This window comes from Prunus persica, chromosome G2 (genome assembly GCF_000346465.2).
Source record: "Prunus persica cultivar Lovell chromosome G2, Prunus_persica_NCBIv2, whole genome shotgun sequence".
NCBI lineage: Eukaryota > Viridiplantae > Streptophyta > Magnoliopsida > Rosales > Rosaceae > Prunus > Prunus persica.
In genome coordinates, this window is record NC_034010.1 from 21682742 (window position 1) to 21706043 (window position 23302).

Consider the following 23302-nt stretch of genomic DNA (forward strand, 5'->3'; position numbering starts at 1 on the left):
CCGAGGTCGACCAACTAGTGTCCTGCGAAACCTCAATATCAAACTTGCAATCAACAAAGACATGTTTTTCAACAGCACCACGCCAGAACTTATTTTAATTGCTTATAAGAATAATTCAACTTAAAATCTATCCTTCTTCCCCTGGAACAGTATCACTTGCCCATTAATTAAAGAATCCCACTATAAATAATTATTGCTTGTATCTTGAGATATCAGACAAGCAACCAGATTTCCATGCACGCATTCTTTCGCTGTGCTTTATCTTTTTCTTAAATAGTTGTGCGTCTGCGTCTTGATCATGACTCTACCTAATATTGATCATGAGAAGCAAATATACTGCTTCAAAGTCTTCTATGCTTTTCTTGTGGTGCTCTTACTACGCATGAACAATCCTTGCATTGGATGCAGTGAGAGGGAAATGCAAGCCCTCCTTGCACTCAAACAAGGCCTCCTGGATGACGACAAAAGCCTCCTTTCATGGGGAAGAGAAGTGCAAAACAAAGACTGTTGCCAATGGGACGGAGTCTACTGCAGCAACCACACTGGCGATGTTGTTAAGCTTGATCTTGGAGACCAATCTTTGGAAGGTGATATTAGTCCTAAACTCATTCACTTGCAGCATTTGGAGTATTTGAACCTCAGTTTCAATTATTTCTCTTTGAGCAAAATTCCAGATTTCATTGGATCTCTGAGCAATTTAAGATACCTTGATCTCTCTTATGCAAGTTTTGGAGATGAAATTCCAAACCAACTTGAAAATCTCACACACTTGGAATATCTCGATCTCAGGTCATACTCTGATTACCCAATTTATGCAAAAAACCTCAATTGGCTCTCTAATCTTTCTTGTCTAAAACACTTGGACCTCAGTTCTACTAATCTCACCGGTGTTGTTGGTTGGCTGGAAGCAGTTAATATGCTTCCTAAATTAAGAAACTTGATATTACAGGGGTGTAATCTTCCTCCTCCAATTATATCCGCTGTTTATGTTATGAACTCTTCAAAATCTCTTGTTCGGGTCGATCTCTCTTGGAACTATTTCAATGGTTCCTCAATTCCTGCATCTTTTGGAAACATGAGCTCTCTTGCACATCTTATTCTCCATCGTAGCCAACTTGAAGGAGGGATCCCGAATTCCTTTGCCAAGTTATGTAGGCTGCGAGAGTTGGACCTTGGGAGTAATAGTCTTAGTGGACAACTTTCAGACTTCGTTGAAACATTGTCCAAATGCGCTCAAAAGACATTGGAGAGTTTGGATATCTCTTATAATCCTAACATTTCGGGTTCATTGCCTGATCTTACGAACTTCTTATCACTGAAACACTTGTCTCTCGGGGGCAATAACTTAAGTGGAAGAATACCTGAAAGTATTGGACAAATGTCCAAGTTGGAGACTATTGGTTTTGGTGGGAATTCTTTGGACGGAGTGATTTCAGAAACTCATTTTTCAAAACTCTCCAAATTAAGTTATTTGGATTTATCATCTAACTCACTACTTTTAAACTTCAGTTTTGATTGGATTCCTCCCTTCCAGTTACGAGACATAAACTTGAAGTCTTGTAAGATGTGGCTGTCGTCTTTCCCAAAATGGCTTCAAACTCAAAAAAATTATACATGGCTTGATATTTCTGATGCTGGAATTTCTGATACCATTCCAAGTTTGTTTTGGGATTTGTCACCAAAATTGACATTTATGGATATCTCTCACAATCAAATGAGAGGAACAGTTGGAAATGTTAGATTGGAGTTTGCACCGCACCTAAATTTGAGTTGGAACCAATTGGAGGGTCCAATCCCTTCAATTCTATCAGAAGTTTCAGCTCTAGATCTCTCCCATAATAACATTTCAGGGGCAGCTTCTTTTTTGTGTCCAACCAAGGATAGTAGTTTAAGCTTTCTTGATCTCTCAGGCAATCATGTATCTGAAGAACTTCCAGATTGTTGGACCTATTTTAAAAACTTAGTCTTCCTTGATTTGAGCAATAACTATTTCTTTGGAAAAATTCCCACCACGATGGGGTACTTGTTTAGTATCCAGACACTAAGACTAAGTAACAACAGATTTGTGGGAGAGTTGCCTCAATTTGATAATTGTGGAAAGTTGACACTTTTTGACCTTGGGGAAAATAACTTATCATGCTCAATACCTAAATGGTTAGGCGCTAGCCTTTCAAATTTGGTTATCTTAATCCTTCGAGGTAATCAGTTCTATAGAAGCATCCCGCCCCAATTATGCCATCTGACACGCATTCAAATTTTGGATTTGTCGATGAACAACATCTCTGGAACTATACCCAAATGTCTCAACAATTTGATTGTTTTGGCTCAAAAAGGAAATTCAGATCTAGCTATCCAACATGCATATTACACTTATCTAGGAGGGGGACTTCGTAGTTGGCTTTATGATGATGAAGCATCTTTAACATGGAAAGGGGTAAGGTCTAAATACAAAAGTACTCTGGGACTTGTAAAAAGCATTGATCTCTCAAGCAATAAGTTGATTGGGGAGATTCCTAGTGAAATCACCGATCTTGTTGGTTTGGTTTCTTTAAACCTGTCGCAAAACCAATTAACAGGTCAAATACCTCCAAGGATTGGAATGTTGCAGGAGTTAGATTCCCTTGATTTATCAAGAAACCAGATTAATGGCAGAATTCCAAACAGTCTATCTCGGATAGATCGTATTGGTTACTTGAACTTGTCAGAAAATGACTTGGCTGGAAAAATTCCAATAGGCACTCAGCTTCAAAGCTTTGGTCCATCTTCTTATGGTGGAAATCCTCTACTTTGTGGACTGCCACTCCTAAGGACATGCGATGAGGAGGAAAAAGGTCCAGGACAAACTATGTTGGTAAATCAAGATGATAAAGATGGGCTCATATCGCAAGGATTTTACATCAGCTTGGGGCTTGGGTTTGCTGTTGGATTTTGGGGAGTTTTTGGCACTCTTCTATTCAACAGGTCATGCAGATATACATACTTCAATTTCTGGACTTGTTTCACAGATTGGCTGTACGTGAAGGCAGAAATCATCAGGCAAAGGATGCCTAATACTAAATAAATGGTAATCTACTATCTCTCTCACATTCTATTTTTGAAATGCCTGCATATATTACAGAACATAATTAATATTTTTTATAAAGGAAACATGAACTTTCTTTCTTTTGCTATATTAAAGGAACATGCATGCATGATTTTGTTCAGTGCTTATAATCATACTCAGTCAGTCACAGTGACTAACTTAGTTTATGTGACTTATCTTTTTTCAATCTTTAGGGTCATTTACCTTCATCTTTAGTGCATGCACGTGTGAGATGACATGCTTTCCTTTCAGTTGAAGATGGACGAGATGAAGGACTGCTATTTGTACTAGCTTTCGAGTACTTGTATATTGATGATTAGGGATCTCACTGAAATAAAGGAACCATTTATTTTATAGTAAATGAGTTGTATCGTTATTTATAAGAACTTAATGGGAACTTCCCCCATGTAGTATTTGGTATGATATTCTTATGTACCTCATGGTTTTTTCTGAGTCGAGCATGTTATCTCAATGTAGGAAACGTAGACGCTTAATTGTCTTTGAAAATACTTACTTTGAAAGTCCAGTATTTTTGAAGTGTTTTTTTTTTTTCTTTAAATTTTATTTTTAAGGTTCTCTTCTCTATATGATACCCAAAAAAAAAAAGAGTAAAACATTTGTAAGCCGCCACGGTGGGGTTCAAACCCACAACCACATGGTTAAGAGCCTTGCGGTCTATCAACTGAGCTAGACGGAAAATACAATTCTTCAAGTCTCATCTCAGGGAATATATAAAAATAGCTTTATAGCTTATAGCTTATACTTTTTAATAAAGAATGGTAAACCAACAAATCTTATAAATAATTTCATGTTTATGAGACATCCAAATACATCCAAGCATGTACACTGAAGATATTATACAATGGAAGTTTTCCAAGACTCCTTCGGCAACAATAATCTCAAATCAAATTGATAAACATTTACAGCTGATTACTGTTTGTGCAAATAATCTCGCGAGTTAATATTCGCTTCGAGATCCTTCAATCTTCGATCGGGCGGCTGAAGTCGTGTGTGGTGGCTGGAGCCGTGTGGATAAAATATGGAGAGTGGAGAGGGAGAGAGAGCTTCAAGTATTTTTCTCGGGTTTAGGAGTATGTTTAGATGTACCTTAAATTATGAATGAAGTCATCTATTTATAGGAGCCTCAGGGCTAGGGTTTCGTAGAGAATAAACTTTTATTATGATGAGTTTATTCTTTATCCAAATTCGTAGGGATCGAGTCGGATTTGATAATACCTGAATTAATGTTATTATCTCCTCTTTATTAGGATAATATCTGAATTAATGATATTATCTTATTAAAATCATATTAATTAAAATATTTATCTCTATTAATTAACTGGCCAAATAAACTGGTTCAATTAATTAATTTAAGAGATAATCTTCTTTTCCAAGTGATATAATTCAATTTAGGTATTGACGAACTAACCATCACCCCTTCCATATTCCCTGCATTCTCATCAAGTCCCGCAGCGAATGTAGATCTTCCCATCCATGACCACAGAATCCTCAATTTCAGGGACAATGTTTGGGTCAGCGTGAAATTTCCAACTATTGGTGCAAGGGTCATAGATGTCCCAAGAATGTGGATCACTTGAATTTGAACCTAAACCGCCAATGGAATATATTTTTCCATCCAATACTTCACAAGCGAAATAGCACCTGCATGCACACATCAAATAACGCAAAAGCTCTTTACAATTATAATAATAACAAAAAGCAAACTAATTTGCAAGAGTTTTTGCTATTCACCACGACAGAATTCAATAATGAGAAATCCATATGCTCTGACAGGTCAAAGGACGAAGTTGCCAATCCTTAGCATTGCATGAAATATAGTGTTCCCACACTCAACTTTTATTACTCACATATATATATGGTTAGGTCTACATATTTTTTAAAAACATAAAAAATAAGCCCACACACAATTATCCATTTATTAAAAATGAATTAAAGAAACATCCTAGAAAGCCACAACCCATCACGTTAAGAACTGCCTACTGCCTTTCTCCCTGTATCCAAGCTTTTGCATTTAACATTCGTGCATTTACATGCATTTAATAAAATATTAACCATTAAATTAATCTAATGAACTTTAATAAATCCACATCATCATAACTGTATGAAACAAAAAATAACCATTTGCACCTTATTATATTTATCCAATAACTCTGAACAAAAAAAACTTTATCCCAGCAAGCAGCAACCCTACCCCATTGCATTGGTATAAAAACGAATGTCGTTGATGATTTGATCAATTGCAATGGCTGTAGTGTTTTCATTAGAATGAGTTACACACCATAAGGTGGTTGGAATATTCTTACCAGTTTAGTTTATATATTTTTTTTTCCATGAATTTCCTTGCAAGACAGTTAACTTGTTGCTCATAATCTTGGTGCATTGCTGTTTGCTGTTTTGCTGTTGAGATTAAGAATGAGAGTGACCAGACTCACTCAACCAAAACCTGACAAAAGGTTGCCAAAGAGGCAAGGGATCAAAAGCCCAGCATAAAACCGGGGGAAAACTCTACACAACATGACGGGGCAGAGAGGCTCTGTTTATTAGCTGAAAGGAGATGATTCCAGGGGAAACCCTGGAATCAAAAGAGTTTGCAATAGCTTTAGGAGGGTTTGGGTGGAAGTAGAAAAAGAGAAGGTTTCGGGAAGAAAGAAGAAAGGGGAGGCAAATATCCCTATCTTAGGCCCATGATTCTAGGCACCTCTACAAGATAAATTGGGCTTTTCTCATAAAAATGAGAAGAATTTCATCTTTTGTACTTTTTTGGGCACAGACAAGAGCTTCAGCTTTCGACAGTTGCACATTCATCCCAAATTCAGTGTTTCACTTTTGAAAAAAGTGTTTTCGATTAAAAAAAAAAAAAGAAGAAGACAATTTTACAGGTTGTGAGCCACGCATTCAGTCTTCCAATACCAAATTTCCACTAGTCTTCTCTCATCCATTTTTTCCACAAGTCTTCTCACCCATTTATTTCCAATTTATTTCCATGGCAACGTCTATAGTGCACCAGGTCCACCGTAGAATCTTCGTTATTTCCAGAAGTCTTCTCTCATCCATTTATTTCCACAAGTCTTGTGATCCATTAATTTCCCTAAATTCAATGAAATTCCTATTCAGAGCACTTGTGGAAACAAGGAAAATTCCGATGTTCTTATTTGGACACTCTTTAGCTTCATTTTTGTGCAACTGTCTCCCTGCAGTATGTCCTTTGGAGTTTTAAGCACGGGCATGGCTCTTTGTGGGTTGAAGACTTGCACCGTATAAAGATTAGAACGAAAATCGTAAACATAACGAAAGGCAACAACATTTAGAACCAACAATAAGAAGCCAAGAATAGCTAGCTAGGAATTCTTGCTTTTACCCAACTTTATGAAAAGACTATAAAGTACGTCAATCAATTTTATGCGTTCCAAATTAATAATTCCAAGATGCATTCAATCACTAGCACAAATGCAGATCATCGCTGCGGCTCTGTTTTGGTCAACTGTTACTTCACATATGAATGTATGGCGTCCAAATTGGCAGCTCAGAAATATCAAGTTACGTAGACTAAGTAGATAGGGTGGGAGGACCAAATTTGGTAACCACTCCTTGTTTATTTTCATGGTGGCTTCTAAGAAATATAGTTTGGATCAAAATAGTAGAGGTTGCCATGCCGCCTACCCAATCCAATCATCTTCTTTGTAACCAAGTCTTGTACATAACAAAAATTGGGAAAGAACACAACACAGCAATTCAGCGACTCTGTGAGTTTGGGAACTGACATCAAATTAACATTAAAGGATGGAACACAAAGAACATCAGTTAGACACAAATTTTCATCAAAAGTGATTCTGCCAGTGGATTTTATGGGTGCCTTAGCCACTGTGGGCGATCCTACTGGGGACAGGGAGGATGGAGATGTGTCAGTTAGAAAGTCATGTGAATTAGTGATATGGTCAGTAGCGCCACTGTCAATTACCCAAGCATGCGATAAATTGGATTGCTTTTGAGAAAATAGACAAGAAGGAGAAGACAGACCTGCAAAATTTACTTGGGTTTGTGAAACATCTTCTTTACCTACAGCGCCCATAATTTGTTGGCATTGGTCTAGTGTAAGGTGGGGCGCGATGGACTGGAGATGATGAACTTGTGAATCTGAGTTTTGGACATTATTGGCAGCATGTGACTTCCTTTGGTTTCCGTGGTGTGAACTGCTTCCTCTATCAGGCAGAGAGACTTCTTTGTTGTGCCACTTATGTCCTGGAGGGAACCCTTTGAGATAATAGCAAGTATCAATGGTGTGAGTATTATCTCCATTGCAGTGAGTGCAACGTCGAGTCTCTTTTTGGCTCCCTCGAAAAAAGGAATGAGGTTGTGAGTTCTGTCCTTGTTGTGAATTATGTCCTTGTTGTGAGTTCTGTCCTAGTTGTGAGAGGAATTGATAAGCGGGTTTAGAAGAACCCGCTTTCTTATTGTGGATACTTAACATGGCCATGCTTTCTGTATTTGCATGGGTAGTGGTGATTTCACGTTGTTTCTCTTCCTATGAAAGTAGGGAATATGCCATTCTAACTGATGGCAAGGGCTCCATGAGGAGAATCTGCCCTCGGATCGCTGCATAGGATTCATTTAGTCCCATCAAAAATTGCATCAAGCGTTGTTGTTCCTCGCGCTCGGCCAACGACTTCTTTGCTCCACAGGAGCAAACTTCTGTATCATTGTAGGAACCCAGTTCGTCCCAATAGCTCTTTAGTTTTGAATAATATGTTGCCAGAGGCATCTAATCTTGCGTATGTGTCGCTATGCTGCGTTGAATCTGAAAAATCCTAGGAGCGTTGCTCTGTGAAAATTGTTCTTTTAAATCAGTCCAGACTTCATGAGCTGTCTCAGCATAAATAACACTATTAGCAAGGTCAGGATCCAAAGAATTGAGAATCCACGACAAGATCATGTCGTTACACCTCTGCCATCGTTGATACTCTGTAGGTTTTTTGGTGAAGGATGGCTTCACAATGGACCCTCAATAAAGCCTGTTTTGTTTTTCAGACTCAAGGAAATTCGTACTTTACGGCTCCAAGTGCTATAGTTATCACCTGTCAGTGGTATGGAAGCCAATACTATGCCGGGATGATCTGAGTGGTGTATGCAGTAGGGATCGGTAGAGTCATATGCATCTCTATCGATTGTGGATGAGGACTTCTCTCTGTCAACTGGTTTGGCATCAGTGTCTGGTGCCATTGATGTTTATGGTGAAGAAAAAAAGGGAGGCTCTGGTACCATGTAAAGAAACTGGTATTTCATATATTTGTACAATTATACAATTCTGAATGTACAGCAACATATATATAGGAGATGAACCTACAATTCTCCTTGCATCTAGATCCTACGAATTAGTGGTTAACCAGAATAGGAATGCTAAATTGTAGCTGTCAATCTTTTATACTAGGAAAGAATATTCACGTTGACTTCTTATTTCAATTACATGTATACGTAATTGGATGTTTTTATTTTTGCAGACTCTTTGCAATCGGTGTGGGATCAGGTTCCAAAAGAACAAGCAAAAACAAGAAAAAGAGCAGAAGGTTGCGGAAGCAGCTTTCAAACAGCTTCAGGCGGCCTCCAGGCTTTAGTAATTTGGATACTGCAATTAAAAATATATATTAATATATAATAATAACAATGGGGGCGGATATGTGGCATCATATATTTTACACAAGTTTTGACACAATTTTTGGACCATTAGATTACTTCACTTTTAATGGTTGAGATTAAATCAGACATGACAAATAGTTTTAATGTTTTAAATAAGAGTAATGCTATTTGGACATCCAAAATTAATCACTTTAACTGAACACCTTATGTGTATATATGCCACGTCACTTAAATGTGGCCAACCTTGTTTTTCTTTTTTCCTTTTAAAATTGAGTACTTTATATTTTCAACTTTTTCTTCTTCTTCGTTGTATCCCTTCGGCTGCCTTCTCCTTCCCTTCTGGCCTTAGCTCATCCTCCTGCGATCTCCCTTAAAAAAGAAAACCAATTCTTCGATTCAACAAACCCAACTCTGCAAATCAACTAATCAAGAAAATCCCACTCAAAAATCTAAATGCCTATTTCACTAGCTATCTAGAAAATCCGAATTGATTTTGAGATCTCATATTCTCTGGTCATGTGTATAAGAGTTAAAAAGAATTTTAAAGTTTTAGTCTGGTGAAGTATCGAAGTCGAACAATTCCCAAAATATGAACGATTTTTATTATAAAAATGAATGTTCTTCCAAGATGGATTGATGCGATTTGTGGGGTTTCTCGCGCGGCTTGGTGGTGCTCGGAGATGTGGCAAGTAGTGCACCGGTGTTACTGGGTAAGGGTAGATTTGATGGAGGAAGGGAGTGCTGAGTAGAGAATGAAGCTGCAGCCTGCTACAGCGTACAAATGCTATAGTTAATTATAATTAATTATAATTTTTGTTGTTTTGAAGGATTATTTTTAAAAAAAAGTAAATAAAAATAAAATATACATGACAATATTCATTAATTGACATAGTATAATCACATCATCTATCATATAAAGTGGTCAGTTAATGTGGTTAATCTTGTGTGTCTAAATAGCATTACTCTTTAAATAAACAATCATTAATTTTATTTTCTCTCCCATAAAACTAAAATAAAATAATTTTCTCTCTCCTCCCTTTTTTCTTAGAAAAGTAATCTCTTTTCTTGGTAGTTTCCTTTTTTACTCGATACTCTAATCTCTCTTCTTTCTCACGCATACCTCTCTCTCTCTCTTTCCTGGGACCAGAAAAAAAACCCCTCCATCTTTCGTTACAGAGCTGAGAATCATTCCTTTTTATTGAGATCTGCATTTGAATGGTGAAGATATCAGGTTTTATAATCTGGGTTCTGTTCAGACTTCAGAGCTGTGAAGCAACTGGAACTGGATTCTGTTCCTAGTTTCCTGCAGAATTAGCTTCCTGTGAGTTAAAGTTTTATGATTTTGATGTGATTTCAATTATGGGTACTTTTATTTTTGTTATTTATGCTGTTGTTTTGGATTGGTTTTTGATGATTTTCATGCTAACTTTATATTTGCAAGGGACTAAAGATATGCTGACTGAAGCTATGCTATGACAGAGGATGGCAATCACAGAAATGAAGAGCAAACCTTGAGGCTTGAAGTTTAATAGAGGTGGCAAAGGGTGTCCATTAGGGAGACGAGCATTAGATAATTTGCTTCAAAAAATGGGTGGACATAGGCTTCGAGCTGCCAAAATAAAGAAAATAAACAACTACATTTGATAATTTGCTATCTAATACAGACATACGAATTTCAAGTTCAATGGAATTAAAAGTTTAATACTCCAATGTCCCACTAATGTCCATCATAAGAAACTGGATTAAATAGAAGATCTGAAGATGTAAATCTCATCCTTTAATTTATGCTTACAATCTCTTCATTTAATTTATTCAAAGCATCATACTTGATTTTTGAACTCAACCTCTGCAAGAACAAAATGTCACATTAGCAATAGAATTCTCAATCACCAACAACCAAAAATAGATATTTAAGCATATCAGTGAGCATTCACAATAAATAACAAAACAAAACGTATTTGTTTTAAGAAAAATGAAAATGGAGTAGAGAGAGAGAGTGAGAGAGAGAGAGAGGGAAAAAAGAATGGAGATTAGAGTACCAAGTAAAAAAGGATATTATCAAGAAAAGAGATGACGTTTCTAAGAAAAAAGGGAGGAGAGAGAATTATTTTATTTTATTTTTATGAGAGAGAAAATAAAATTAATGATTGTTTATTTAAAACATTAAAACTATTTGTCATGTCTGATTTAATCTCAACTATTAAAAGTGGAGTGATCTAATGGTCCAAAAATTGTGTCAAAAATATGGTGCCACAGATCCGCCCCCAATAACAATATATATAAAATTTCAAACATATTTTAAATAACATAAATATTCAAATTCATCAACCAAATTTAAATTTAAATTCAATTCACTCAAAATATCATCCAAATTTAGAACAACCCAACTCTAGAATAATGAAAACAACAAGTCTCAATCAACTTCAATATTTGTATTGTCTTCCCAAATTAGTATACCGACATATGCTTAAAAAAACTCACAAATCGTATTTCTCTTTGTTAGGTAGACTACCTCGACACTCGAACCTATTTGGTAAGTAGTTCCCATTAAAAATGCATGGGTTGTTCCTAATAAACCCTACCAATTTTGGGTTTTAATCTAATTTTCCATTTAATATCTACTTCAAAAGTCTGTTGCATTTCACTTTCTTTGGTCATGTGTGTTTATCTTCAATTTCAGCTCAATCTGAGATCTTATGCACGAATCTGTCACATTTACGAATTGTTAATGATTCTCCTTCTTGTGAATCCATATATCGGGAAAGACGCATTTTTCATATGCTGAGGTTGGCCAATTAGTGTCCGGCTAAACCTCAATATCAAGCTTGCAATCAACAAAGACATGTTTTTAATCCTCCAGAGCACACTTATATCAATTCTTTGCAATTGTAATTGTAAGATATATCATTATTCCTGTTGTGCTTTTAACTGTGTGTTTCCCTCTTTTCGGTCGACTTGACCGACGGAAGGAACCTTTGGTCCTTCTTCTTTTTTGAGTGCGGGGCGTGCCACCACCAAGCCCCGAATTTGAGCTATTTGACTTTAATCAAACGATTGTTCGGCCGAGCAAGGAACCTCCTCACAGCCTAAATTCTTTCATTACCTCGAGGTCAAGGCTTTATGTGAGCGACCAAATAATGTGGAGTGGGTGGAGATGAAGATTAAAGGTGAAACGTAATGAAACGAAGAATAAGTGCGTAAAGGTAAAAGTGCTTAAACTTAAATATAATTTAAAGATAAATGCGTAAAGTAAAGTGCGAAAGATAAATAACGTAAAGACGAGAGTTAAAGTGCAATAAATGAATCAAAGCGATAAATAAAGCAAGAACGAAATGAAAGCGATAAGAACGATAAAGTAAAATGATAACTTGAAATTAAACTTAATTGAAGTGTGATAACAATGAAAATTAAATCAATTGAAATAAACTTGAATTTAAATGACAAGAAAATATAAATTGAACGAGAATTTAAACTTACACTAAGAAAAGGAAGAATTCGCTACATTGGGTGCATGAAAAGTAAAATCCTAAGTCTAGGAAAAGAAAAGTGCGAGACAAAAATTAGGTTTGTCTGTATAATGTTGTGAGTCTTCTTCCTTCATCTGATGAGGTTTATATAGAGGCATCCGTCAGCCCATGGGTTGGCCATTAAATGGCCAAAAGTCAACTTCATTCAAAATTTTTCCTAGTGAAACTTCAAATCTGTGGGATCACAATGATAAAGACCTTCTGAATGCTTGATTCTCTCTTCTTTTGGAATACTCCGGATTGTCGTCAATCTCCTTGATTTCCTTTCTTATGAAGCCTCCATCACGTGCATGCAATCCTCCGAAAATCTTAGGTTCTCATATGTGGCTTGGGCTTAGACCTCCAAGACTTTAGCTTGACATCTGGTGAGACATTGTAACTTCTGAAATTCTGATCTTGGTTAAAACACCCACTGATGTTCGTGACATGGAATTGCTTGACCGGACTTGGAGTTGGGTTCGATTCGGCTGATCGAAGGCCTTGATCTCGGCTGATTAAATACCTTGATCTTGGCTGATCGGAAGACTTGACCTTGACTGATCAGAAGACTTGACCTTGGCTGATCATATGACTTGACCTTGGCTGATCAGAGGACTTGATCTTGGCTGATCAGAGGACTTGACCTTGGCTGATCAGATGACTTGACCTTGGCTGATCAGAAGACTTGATCTTGGTTGATAAGATGACTTTGACCTTGGCTGATCAGACACCTTGATCTTGGCTGATCAGAGGACTTGACCTTGGCTGATCAGAGGACTTGACCTTGGCTTATCAGAAGACTTGATCTTGGTTGATAAGATGACTTTGACCTTGGCTGATTAGAGGCCTTGATCTTGGCTGATCGGAGAACTTGACCTTGGCTGATCATACACCTTGATCTTGGCTGATCGAAGACCTTGATTCACTTCAGAAGTTCCAGATGTTCCGACTTTGAAAGTCATATGTTTTCAACCCGTTGTTGGAAGTTGGGTTTCGACTTCTAAGTTCTTAGTTTGAATTATGGTGGAACATCGTGCATCTTAAGCTATAGACTTTATTGAAGATTAAACGACATAGGGTGCATGATGACCCCTAAGTCCGACCTTTTTGTTTCGATTTCGCCATTAGGCACCTTGAGCCTTCAATTTGGAGTTTGGCCTATTGGTTTTTCGTGACGCATAGTCAGACTTCGACCAGGCTTAAACACTGTGTTAAACCAAGATTCATAAATGACTACACCACACAACGCAAATCACAATTAAACAAAATAAAATAAACAAAGAGTAAAAATACTAATGCGCGAGAGATTGAAGAGGTTTGACATAATCATGTGTATATACGTATTTAGACAGAATTCACTATGAGAATAATAACAGTACAAAATACATTGAGTTAAATCAACATAAAAACAAGAACTTTTTTTATTTCTTATCTCTTGCTTTGCTCTCGGATAATCTCTCATGCAACCGTGTTTCATCTCTTGCATGCTCGTCTTTCACATCAATCTGCCCGTAAATAGACAGTTGGCTCAATGTGAAAACAATGCTCTTTTCGGAAAACAATGCTCTTTTCGGCAAGAGCAAATAAGACCAAAATTGTCTTCAATTTCAACCATCATTTAATGCCACATCGCCCGACAGACTGGACTCTTTTGACTGAATGCTTATTGTGGTAGCAGAATTAATCATGGATGCACTAAATGTGATAATCTGAGGCAATATATTCATCTCGAATTCAAGAGTTCACACTTTCACTTGTGAAAAACGTGTTTTTGGCAGAATTCTTTTTTAGGCTAAACAAAGGGGCTTTTCTGATTTCTATGCCTCGGTGAATTTGGAAATGTAGTAGTTTACTAGGTGGAAAGTGAGTTTGCTAAAGACTCACCCATGTTTGGTGAATTGCCTGTGTCAACCATGTGGTTTAGTAGAATTATTATACACGAGTTTAGGTTATGGTAACCACCATAAATATCGCTATTAATAACAAGTTGGAACTCGGAAATTGTTACCATGATAAATTGAGATTTACAAGTAACCACACTACAACGCAAACCACAATCGAGTAGAATTTTAAAACAAAAAATAAAAAACAAAAAAAGGTTAAATATTTTTTTGGTTATTAGATTTTACACGAAATTTTAATTTGGTCAATGAAAAAAATTTAGCCAAAATAATCATTAAAAAAATAAATTGTCAGAATTCTGTTTTAGGATAAAGAGTCAAGTCAACCATTCGCCAATCTTGACATATCATACAAGCATATATATGTACTTCACCAGTTTTGCATGTATGCTTACTTTGGTTGTGCTTTATCTTTTTCCTAAAGAGTTTCCCTTGTTCGTCTTGATCATGAGTGTAGCTAACATGGTTGAAGCAAGGTGCTGCTTCAAACTCCTCTATGCAATTGTGGTGGTGCTTTTACTACACATGAGCAGTCCTTGCATTGGATGTAGCGAGAGGGACAGGCAAGCACTCCTTGCATTCAAACAAGGCCTCGTGGGTGACGACGGCGATCGCCTCCTTTCATGGGGAAGAGAAGCCCAAAACAAAAATTGTTGCCAATGGGAAGGAGTCTACTGTAGCAGCAACCAAACTGGCCATGTTGTTAAGCTTGATCTTGAAGACCAATCCTTGCGAGGTAAGATTAGTCCTGAACTCGTTAAGTTGCAGCATTTGGAGTATTTGGACCTTAGTTTCAATAATTTCAGTGGGAGCAAAATTCCAGATTTCATTGGATCTCTGAGCAATTTAAGACACCTCGACCTCTCTTCTGCTAATTTTGGAGGTCAAATTCCAAACCAACTTGGAAACCTTACACACTTGCAATATCTCGATCTCAGCTCTTATGGATATGGTGGTATACGCACTGTGAACTCTATTCACGCAAAAAACCTCAATTGGCTCCCTAATATTTCAGGTCTGAAACACTTGGACCTAAGTTTCACTAATCTCAGTGATGTTGTTGGTTGGCTGGAAGCAGTTAATATGCTTCCTAAACTAAGAAAGTTGATATTATCGGCCTGTAAACTTCCTCCTCCAATTATATCCTCTGTTTCTCTCATGAATTCTTCTAACTCTCTTGTTCATGTCGATCTCTCCAGCAACAATCTCAACTCTTCAATCTTCCAATGGTTGTCCGGTACTCATACCAACCTTGTTTATCTTGATCTCTCTTGGAACAAATTCAGAGGTTCCTCAATTCCTGCATCTTTTGGAAACATGAGCTCTCTTGCACATCTTAGTCTCCATCGTAGCCAACTTGAAGGAGGGATCCCGAATTCCTTTGCCAAGTTATGTAGGCTGCGAGAGTTGGACCTTTGGGGTAATAGTCTTACTGGACAACTTTCAGACTTTGTTGAAACATTGTCCAAATGCGCTCAAAAGACATTGGAGAGTTTGGATATCTCTCATAATCATGACATTTCGGGTTCATTGCCTGATCTTACGAACTTCTTATCATTGAAAAGCTTGTTTCTTGAGAAAAATAACTTAAGTGGAAGAATACCTGAAAATATTGGACAGATGTCCAAACTGGAGACTATTGGTTTTGGTTGGAATTCTTTGGAAGGAGTGATTTCAGAAACTCATTTTTCAAAACTCTCTAAATTAAGTTATTTGAGTTTATCATCTAACTCACTACTTTTAAACTTCAGTTTTGATTGGATTCCTCCCTTCCAATTGCGAGCCATATCCTTGAAGTCCTGTAAGATGTGGCCGTCGTCTTTCCCAAAATGGCTTCAAACTCAAAAAAATTATACATGGCTTGATATTTCTGATGCTGGAATTTCTGATACCATTCCAAGTTGGTTTTGGGATTTGTCACAAAAATTAGAGATTATGGATATCTCTCACAATCAATTGAGAGGAACAGTTGGAATTATTACATTGGAGTTTGCACCGAGCCTAAATTTGAGTTGGAATCAATTGCAGGGTCCAATCCCTTCAATTCTATCAAAAGCTTCAGTTCTAGATCTCTCCCATAATAACTTTTCAGGGGCAGCTTCTTTTTTGTGTGCAACCAAGGATAGTAATTTAACCTTTCTTGATCTCTCAAGCAATCATGTATCTGGAGAACTTCCTGATTGTTGGATCCATTTTAAAAAATTAGTCTTCCTTGATTTGAGCAATAACTATTTATTTGGAAAAATTCCCACCACGATGGGGCACTTGTTTTGTATCAAGACACTAAGACTAAGTAACAACAGATTTGTGGGAGAGTTGCCTTCACAATTGAAGAATTGTACAAAGTTGACACTTTTTGATCTTGGGGAAAATAACTTATCATGCTCAATACCTGAATGGTTAGGAGCTAGTCTTCCAAATTTGACTATCTTAATCCTTCGAGGTAATCAGTTCTATGGAAGCATCCCGCCCCAATTATGCCATCTGACAAACGTTCAAATTTTGGATTTGTCGATGAACAACATCTCTGGAACTATACCCAAATGTCTCAATTTGACTGTTTTGGCTCAGAAAGGAAATTCAAGTCGAATTATCCAAAATTCATATTCGGCTAAGCTGGGAGAAGTAGGTTATACTTGGAATTATGAGGAGGAAGCATCTTTAACATGGAAAGGGGTAAGGTCTAAATACAAAAGTACTCTGGGACTTGTAAAGAGCATTGATCTCTCAAGCAATAAGTTGACTGGGGAGATTCCTAGTGAAATCACTGATCTTGTTGGTTTGGTTTCTTTAAACCTGTCGAGAAACCAATTAACAGGTCAAATACCTCCAAGAATTGGAATGTTGCAGGAGTTAGATTTCCTTGATTTATCAAGAAACCAGATTAATGGCAGAATTCCAAACAGTCTATCTCGGATAGATCGTATTGGCTACTTGGACTTGTCAGAAAACGACTTGTCTGGTAAAATTCCAATAGGCACCCAGCTTCAAAGCTTTGGTCCATCTTCTTATGGTGGAAATCCTCTACTTTGTGGACTACCACTCCTACGGACATGCGATGAGGAGGAAGCAGGTCCAGGACAAACTGTGTTGGTGAATCAACAAGACGATAAAGATGGGCTCATAACGCAAGGATTTTACATCAGCTTGGGGCTTGGGTTCCCTGTTGGATTTTTTGTGGCACTCTTCTATTCAACAGGTCATGCAGATATACATACTTCAATTTCTGGACTTGTTTCACAGATTGACTATACGTGAAGGCAGAAATCATCAAGCAAAGGATGCCAAATACTACATAAATGGTAATTACTACTATCTCTCTCACATACTATTTTTGAAATGCATGCAGATACTACATAACATAATTTTTTTTTTTTTTAAAAGGAAACATGAACTTTCTTTCTTTTGCTATATAAGAGGAACATGCATGCATGATTTTGTTCACTGGTTATAATCATACTCAGTCAGTCACAGTGACTAATTTGGTTTATGTGATTTATTTTTTTTCAATCTTATAGGTCGTTTACCTTCATCTTTAGTGCAGGCACTTTTGAGACGACATGCTTTCCTTTCATTTGAAGATGGACGAGACGAAGGATTACTATTTGTACTAGCTTTCGAGTACTTGAGTGATGATGATAAGGGATCTCACTGAAATAAAGGAACCATTTATTTTTATAGTAAATGAGTTATACCGTTATTTGTAGGAACTTAATGGGAACTTCACCCATGAAGTATTTGGTATGATATTCTTGTGTACCTCATGGTTTTTTCTGATTCGAGCATGTTATCTGAATGTAGGAAATGTAGACGCTTAAATGCCTTTTACTGTATTGCTTGTATGAATAAAAAATGGAATAATTTGAGTGAAGTGATTCAATCACATAAATGAAAGGTTGTCAATCTGGTAAAGGCACTTTACTAACATTATCTTTCGTCTATGTAAGAAAGAAAATACTTGTCTTAAAACAGAACAAAAGAGAAATTGATCAAATAAACCCTTATATGGATCCCCAGCATAACTTGTTCACCTGATTTTTAATTTGAGAGAAGCTAATGAGATTTGTGAGATTCTCTTGCATGTGAGAAGGCCTTTGAATATGGAATTAGGGTTGTATACAGGACACTACTGCAAAATTAAACTTAGGCATATGTCTCCCTTCGATGTGTGACTTTCTTGTCGTATAGCTAGTACTTTTCTTGATGGCCACACAATATCAACATATCATTACAGCATAGCATCTGGTTGGAAGTATGTTTTAAAAAATTTATTTTTTTTATTTTTTATTTTTGTAAAGGTTCTCTTCTCTGGATAAATTGAAATAAAAAAAAGTATTTGTAAGCGCCCACCGTGGGGCTCGAACCCACGACCACAAGGTTAAGAGCCTTGCGCTCTACCAACTGAGCTAGACGGGCTACAGGCTTACTTCATGTCTCAGGAGGTATATATAGTAAATACACGGGCTGTATATTTACTTCAAGCCTCGAGACAAATACACAAATCTTTCCACAACGCCACAAACAATCACGTTGAGTTCAAACCCTTGGGGATGTCTAGCGGTGCAAGTGTTATAAAGCTTCATAGCTTATACATTTTTAATCAAAAATGGTAAACCAACAAATCTTATAAATAATTTCATGTTTATGAGACATCCAAATACATCCAAGCATGTACACTCAAGATATTATACAATGGTAGTTTTCCAAGACTCCTTCGGCAACAATAATTTCAAATCAAATTGATAAACATTTACAGCTGATTACATCATCATCAGAATTCAATTTAGGTATTGAAGAACTAACCATCACCCCTTCCATATTCCCTGCATTCTCAACATCAAACATGACTGTGCTAAGCCCCTTTCCTACAACGTAAAATTTCTTCCCAATAGCTACAAGTTGACAGGGCGGCCTGGTGAGCAAGGATGACAGCCTCCCAACAGGAATCCACTCCCTAGACTCCTTTTGCCACATCATCAGCCTGGTTCCTGAACTCTGATCCAACACATAGAGGGTCCCATCTACGACAACTGCTGGACCCCGCCAGCCGGCAACCATGTCGGCATCTGCATGCTGCCATGTGCCACTTGATGGTTCATAAACAACAGCGTACACATGAGAAGTTACAGCAGAAGTCCCGCAGTGAATGTAGATCTTCCCATCCATGACCACAGAATCCTCAATTTCAGGGACAATGTTTGGGTCAGCGTGAAATTTCCAACTATTGGTGCAAGGGTCATAGATGTCCCAAGAATGTGGATCACTTGAATTTGAACCTAAACCGCCAATGGAATATATTTTTCCATCCAATACTTCACAGGCGAAATAGCACCTGCATGCACAAATCCAATAAGTCAAAGGCTCTTTACAATTATAAATAATAACGAAAAGCGAACTAATTTGCAAGACAAAAGAAACTTTATTCATCACAACAGCATTCAATAATGAGAAATCTATATGCTCTGACAGGTCAAAAGACGAAATCGCCAATCTTTAGCATTGCATGAAATATAGTGTTCTCTCAGCAGATAATGTGATATATTTGAACCTGGGAGAAATTATTCCAGCTTTAACCCATGCAAAGCTCTACAGAAAGTACAAGTGAGAAGTATTACCTAGCAGTGGATAATGGAGAAGCTTCACTCCAAGCGTTCAGGGAAGCGTCATAACAGTAGACCTCGCCAGTAGCATCTTCACACCAACCACAACCACCCAACAGGTAAACTTTGTTTCCCAGCACTTCAAAACCCATGCCTTTTCTCTTCAAGACGCAAGACGGAAGTCCATGAACAAGCTTCCATGACCTTCTTGATGAGTTGGGATCCAACACATAACAGCAAAGTCGGTCCAACTTGTCTCGACACAAAGCGTAGATCCAAGTCTCATCAAATTTATGCTTTTGACGGTAAGAATGCCACTCTTCACTACACACTAAGTCTCTCCATCTTTTTGAAACACACTTTAGGAGTCCATGATACTTCCGGGGAACCCTAGCCAGGCAAAAGAGAGCAATGTCATCTGGAAGGCCAGATATAAGAAACTGTTGGCTCAGTTCCATTTGACTGATCCCCTCTGATACAACACCTGGCTGGTCCATTCTAATGTCGCCTGAAAAATTAAAATGGAACCATAAGGATTTTAGATAAGTAAGACTGATATAAGCCAACAAGCAGCTTGTATGTTGAACAATGGATTCACTTTCTCAATCTTAGTAATATGCAAGCCAGCTTACACCTTCAGCTATGACGCCAAGACTAGAGCTGGGGACACCAAACTTTCCCTTTCCACCAATAAAGCTTGCAATTTCAATAGGTTTTTCTACAGCTGATTAATTTTGGAGAATCTATTTGAAATTTACCCTTACCATCTGCAAATCAAACACCGCCAAAACATTTCCTCCCCCCTCCCCCTCTGGATGAGGCATTCTTTCTCTAACCTTGCATTTATTCTTTTATAATTTTATGGAATGGAAGAACTTATATGTTTCGCCAATCTAGTAGCTTAGCATATAGCATTGCATGTAATTACCATATTTTCACCTCAATGTAAGTTCTGAATAAATAAAGCCCTTAAAGAAATTGAAATTGAAGTTCAAGTTTCTCTTTTCCTCACTAGTAGCAGCAGAACTCTTCAAATCCACATTAACTTAAACACTCAGTACACTACTAAAAAGCCACAATTCGAAAAAATAGGCAATAGCAACAAGACCAAAAATCCAATTCCAAGTCACACAGTTCGGGAAACATTCTCTCTTTCATTTCTCTTGTTCTTCATACCAGTTTCCCATTTAAGTTATTCACAGAATGGCCATTTGTCACCGAAGCTATGTCTTCGATCCCCGGAAATATATAGAACCCAGAAGTTTCTTCAAACCCAATAAAATTCAAAAGCAAATTCATACCAATTGTCAGGAAACAATTTCAATTCGATTTTATTTTTAGAAACTTTTTTTTTTTCACAGCAACCAAGTGGATCAAATACCAAACCTAACGAGTTGAATTGAAACCCTAATTTGACCGAATCGATAAATCACCGTTCGCAAGAGAAAGAAAACATATTTGATAAGAAGACAAAAAAAGAAACGATCTGGCGGAAACTGACCTGTGAGTCTCAGAAATGGGGTTTTGATTGATTGGTTACTGGAACCACATTCTTCTTGACCTCCAATTGATTCAACATGAACCTGAGAATGGCTCAAGAGCTGAAGAACACGTCAAGTTATATAATAATTAATTACAAAACCTTTCTGATTAAGCTCTGTTTTTCTTAATTAATAGAAAGCTTACTCTTTTTTTTATCTTTTTTGGTCGAAGCTTACCTAATTCTTGGTAAGTTTAAACTAAAAGGGAAGAATCCAACAAAAAAAATAACTAAAAGGAAAGAAATAGTGCAAAAATGCAGACGACTCGTCGTTTCTGGAACATGGTAGAATAAAATATAATTTATTTGTTTATTCATATTGGGAACTTTGTTTAAATACCATCTAAACTTTTAGGCATGTGCGCTATTACGACATGAACTTTTAATGTTTATTTTTATGAACTTTGTAAAGTTATGCAATTCACCACCTATGTCTAACTCCATTAAAATTTATGTTAAAGATATTTCATATGTTCCTTATAATTAAAAATAAATGTAAAAAACAGAATTTTTTATATATAAAGTTAACCTAATTATACCACACCTTCCCCAACCCCTACCCTACCGTACTCTATATATCTCTGTCTTTTGGAATCTTGACATGGGTGTTGAAATTGAATTGCAAATACAACTATAGACCAACAAAACTCTAGCTTGCTAATGGAATCACAACCCATTTCTTTTGTGACAACCCACACAACAAGAAAATTTAGGCTTAAGTCTACAGCTAAGAATACAAATATTTGGAGATCATAAAGAGCTTAACTGCTTAGTTATTTTTATGTTTTTTTTTTATTAACTTGTAGTTTATTAGAGGCATGTCCATTATGAAGACTGCACTTGTTTTAGAACTTGTTTGCTAATGGCAGATGTTTATGAACTTTTTGGGATATTTAGCAAGACTAGTATGTGTTGAGGCTCAAAAAATTCACGGTTTGGCCCAAGTAAATTCTCGGCCCAATGCAATACCTTATCGAGAAGAAATCCGATTTGGGCACGTGAAAGTTCATCATATGCAATTGCACACATGTCACGCCAAGCAAATAAGCAACACTCCACGCTACAAGTTTAAGTGGGCCCAAGCCACTCAAGATGCCCTGGGCTTGCTTGAGTCGGTTGTGGTATGGATGGTAATAAGTTGACATGAGGCCCATTAATGGGCCGAGAAATGGAAGTCCCGGGGTTGCTTGGGAGCCCCGGAACTCATGCCCATTTCTTAGGCCCAAATATGTGGGTGAGCACAAAGAGCGAAAAATAGCCCATTACTTCAACCAAAATAGTCTATTAACTCAACCAAAATAGCCCAACAATTGATGAAGTTAGCCCATTCACTTGATAAACCAACTTATTGTCCTAGAAGGCCCAAACAACTCAAGAAAATATCTGCAAAATCTCCAGCACCTAGCTGAAAACAAAAGCCACGATGAAAGCTAAAATATCTATGTGTGTAAGCTGCTGGGAAGCTCCAGCACATGGGAGGGAACAAGTTTCAAGCAAAAACATCCAAAAAACCAAGGGATACTTGAGCAAAACACCCTTCAAACTAGTGTACATACCCATTTCTTTCCCTCATCAAACCTAGCCTTGGAAGAGGGGAGAAAAGAAGGAAGAAAGATGGCTGAAAATGGGGATTCTCCATTGAGGCAACTACGAGAAAGGGGCTTTGAGCTCCCAAAAATCCCTGATTTTGTGTAAATGGGAGAGGAAATTACACCAAAATAGGATGATTGAAGGGATGATACGAGAAAGGAATGGAAAGACTTGGCCAAATTAGATAGAAACCATTAGGGTTTCTTAGAAAATGATAGCTTCCAGCGCCTATAAAAAAAGGCATTTCCTACCCATCATCACAACACACATATGGAGAGCAAGCTTTATCTATCACCTCTGAAACATCTGCAATTTTGAGCTCATCCTTCCATCTCTTCCCATTTTTCCTTTTGGTAAACTTTTCTAAAGCTTAACAAAGTTTTCGTCGAGTTGCCGGAAACTACCTAGCACCCCACTACTTCATCATTAGC

At 37.3% G+C, this 23302-nt stretch overlaps 4 protein-coding genes and 1 non-coding gene across 5 annotated transcripts; 3 read left to right on the forward strand and 2 right to left on the reverse strand.

Moving 5' to 3' along the window:
* On the forward strand, window positions 299–2625 carry LOC18786920 (probable inactive leucine-rich repeat receptor kinase XIAO). Its single transcript, XM_020557407.1, has 2 exons — window positions 299–2439; window positions 2577–2625. The coding sequence occupies exons 1-2, from the start codon at window positions 299–301 to the stop codon at window positions 2623–2625; spliced, it is 2190 nt and encodes a 729-aa protein (XP_020412996.1).
* LOC18786456 (putative leucine-rich repeat receptor-like serine/threonine-protein kinase At2g24130) lies at window positions 14604–15898 on the forward strand. The gene is made up of 2 exons (XM_020557408.1): window positions 14604–15809; window positions 15893–15898. The coding sequence occupies exons 1-2, from the start codon at window positions 14604–14606 to the stop codon at window positions 15896–15898; spliced, it is 1212 nt and encodes a 403-aa protein (XP_020412997.1).
* LOC109947431 (LRR receptor-like serine/threonine-protein kinase GSO1) lies at window positions 16398–17650 on the forward strand. The gene has a single exon (XM_020557409.1). It carries the CDS (start codon window positions 16398–16400, stop codon window positions 17397–17399), a length of 1002 nt encoding a protein of 333 aa, XP_020412998.1. The 3' UTR covers window positions 17400–17650.
* Window positions 18485–18557, reverse strand: TRNAK-CUU. Its single transcript has one exon. It is a non-coding gene; the product is annotated as a tRNA-Lys (tRNA).
* On the reverse strand, window positions 18735–21483 carry LOC18785734 (F-box/kelch-repeat protein SKIP4). Its single transcript, XM_007218126.2, has 3 exons — window positions 21243–21483; window positions 19757–20249; window positions 18735–19473 (listed from the first exon to the last, which is right to left on the reverse strand). Exons 2-3 carry the CDS (start codon window positions 20236–20238, stop codon window positions 18876–18878), a joined length of 1080 nt encoding a protein of 359 aa, XP_007218188.1. The 5' UTR covers window positions 20239–20249; window positions 21243–21483; the 3' UTR covers window positions 18735–18875.

What these genes read in the sequence shown, in the direction of transcription:
- LOC18786920 (XM_020557407.1), top strand. Translation starts at nt 299, where the DNA reads ATGACTCTACCTAATATTGATCATGAGAAGCAAATATACTGCTTCAAA. An exon ending in TTAACATGGAAAGGGGTAAG is followed by an intron (nt 2,440 to 2,576) that starts GTCTAAATACAA and finishes ACCAATTAACAG; the next exon opens with GTCAAATACCTCCAAGGATT.
- LOC18786456 (XM_020557408.1), top strand. Translation starts at nt 14,604, where the DNA reads ATGGTTGAAGCAAGGTGCTGCTTCAAACTCCTCTATGCAATTGTGGTG.
- LOC109947431 (XM_020557409.1), top strand. Translation starts at nt 16,398, where the DNA reads ATGGGGCACTTGTTTTGTATCAAGACACTAAGACTAAGTAACAACAGA.
- LOC18785734 (XM_007218126.2), bottom strand. Translation starts at nt 20,238, where the DNA reads ATGGACCAGCCAGGTGTTGTATCAGAGGGGATCAGTCAAATGGAACTG. An exon ending in TCTCCATTATCCACTGCTAG is followed by an intron (nt 19,474 to 19,756) that starts GTAATACTTCTC and finishes TTGTGCATGCAG; the next exon opens with GTGCTATTTCGCCTGTGAAG.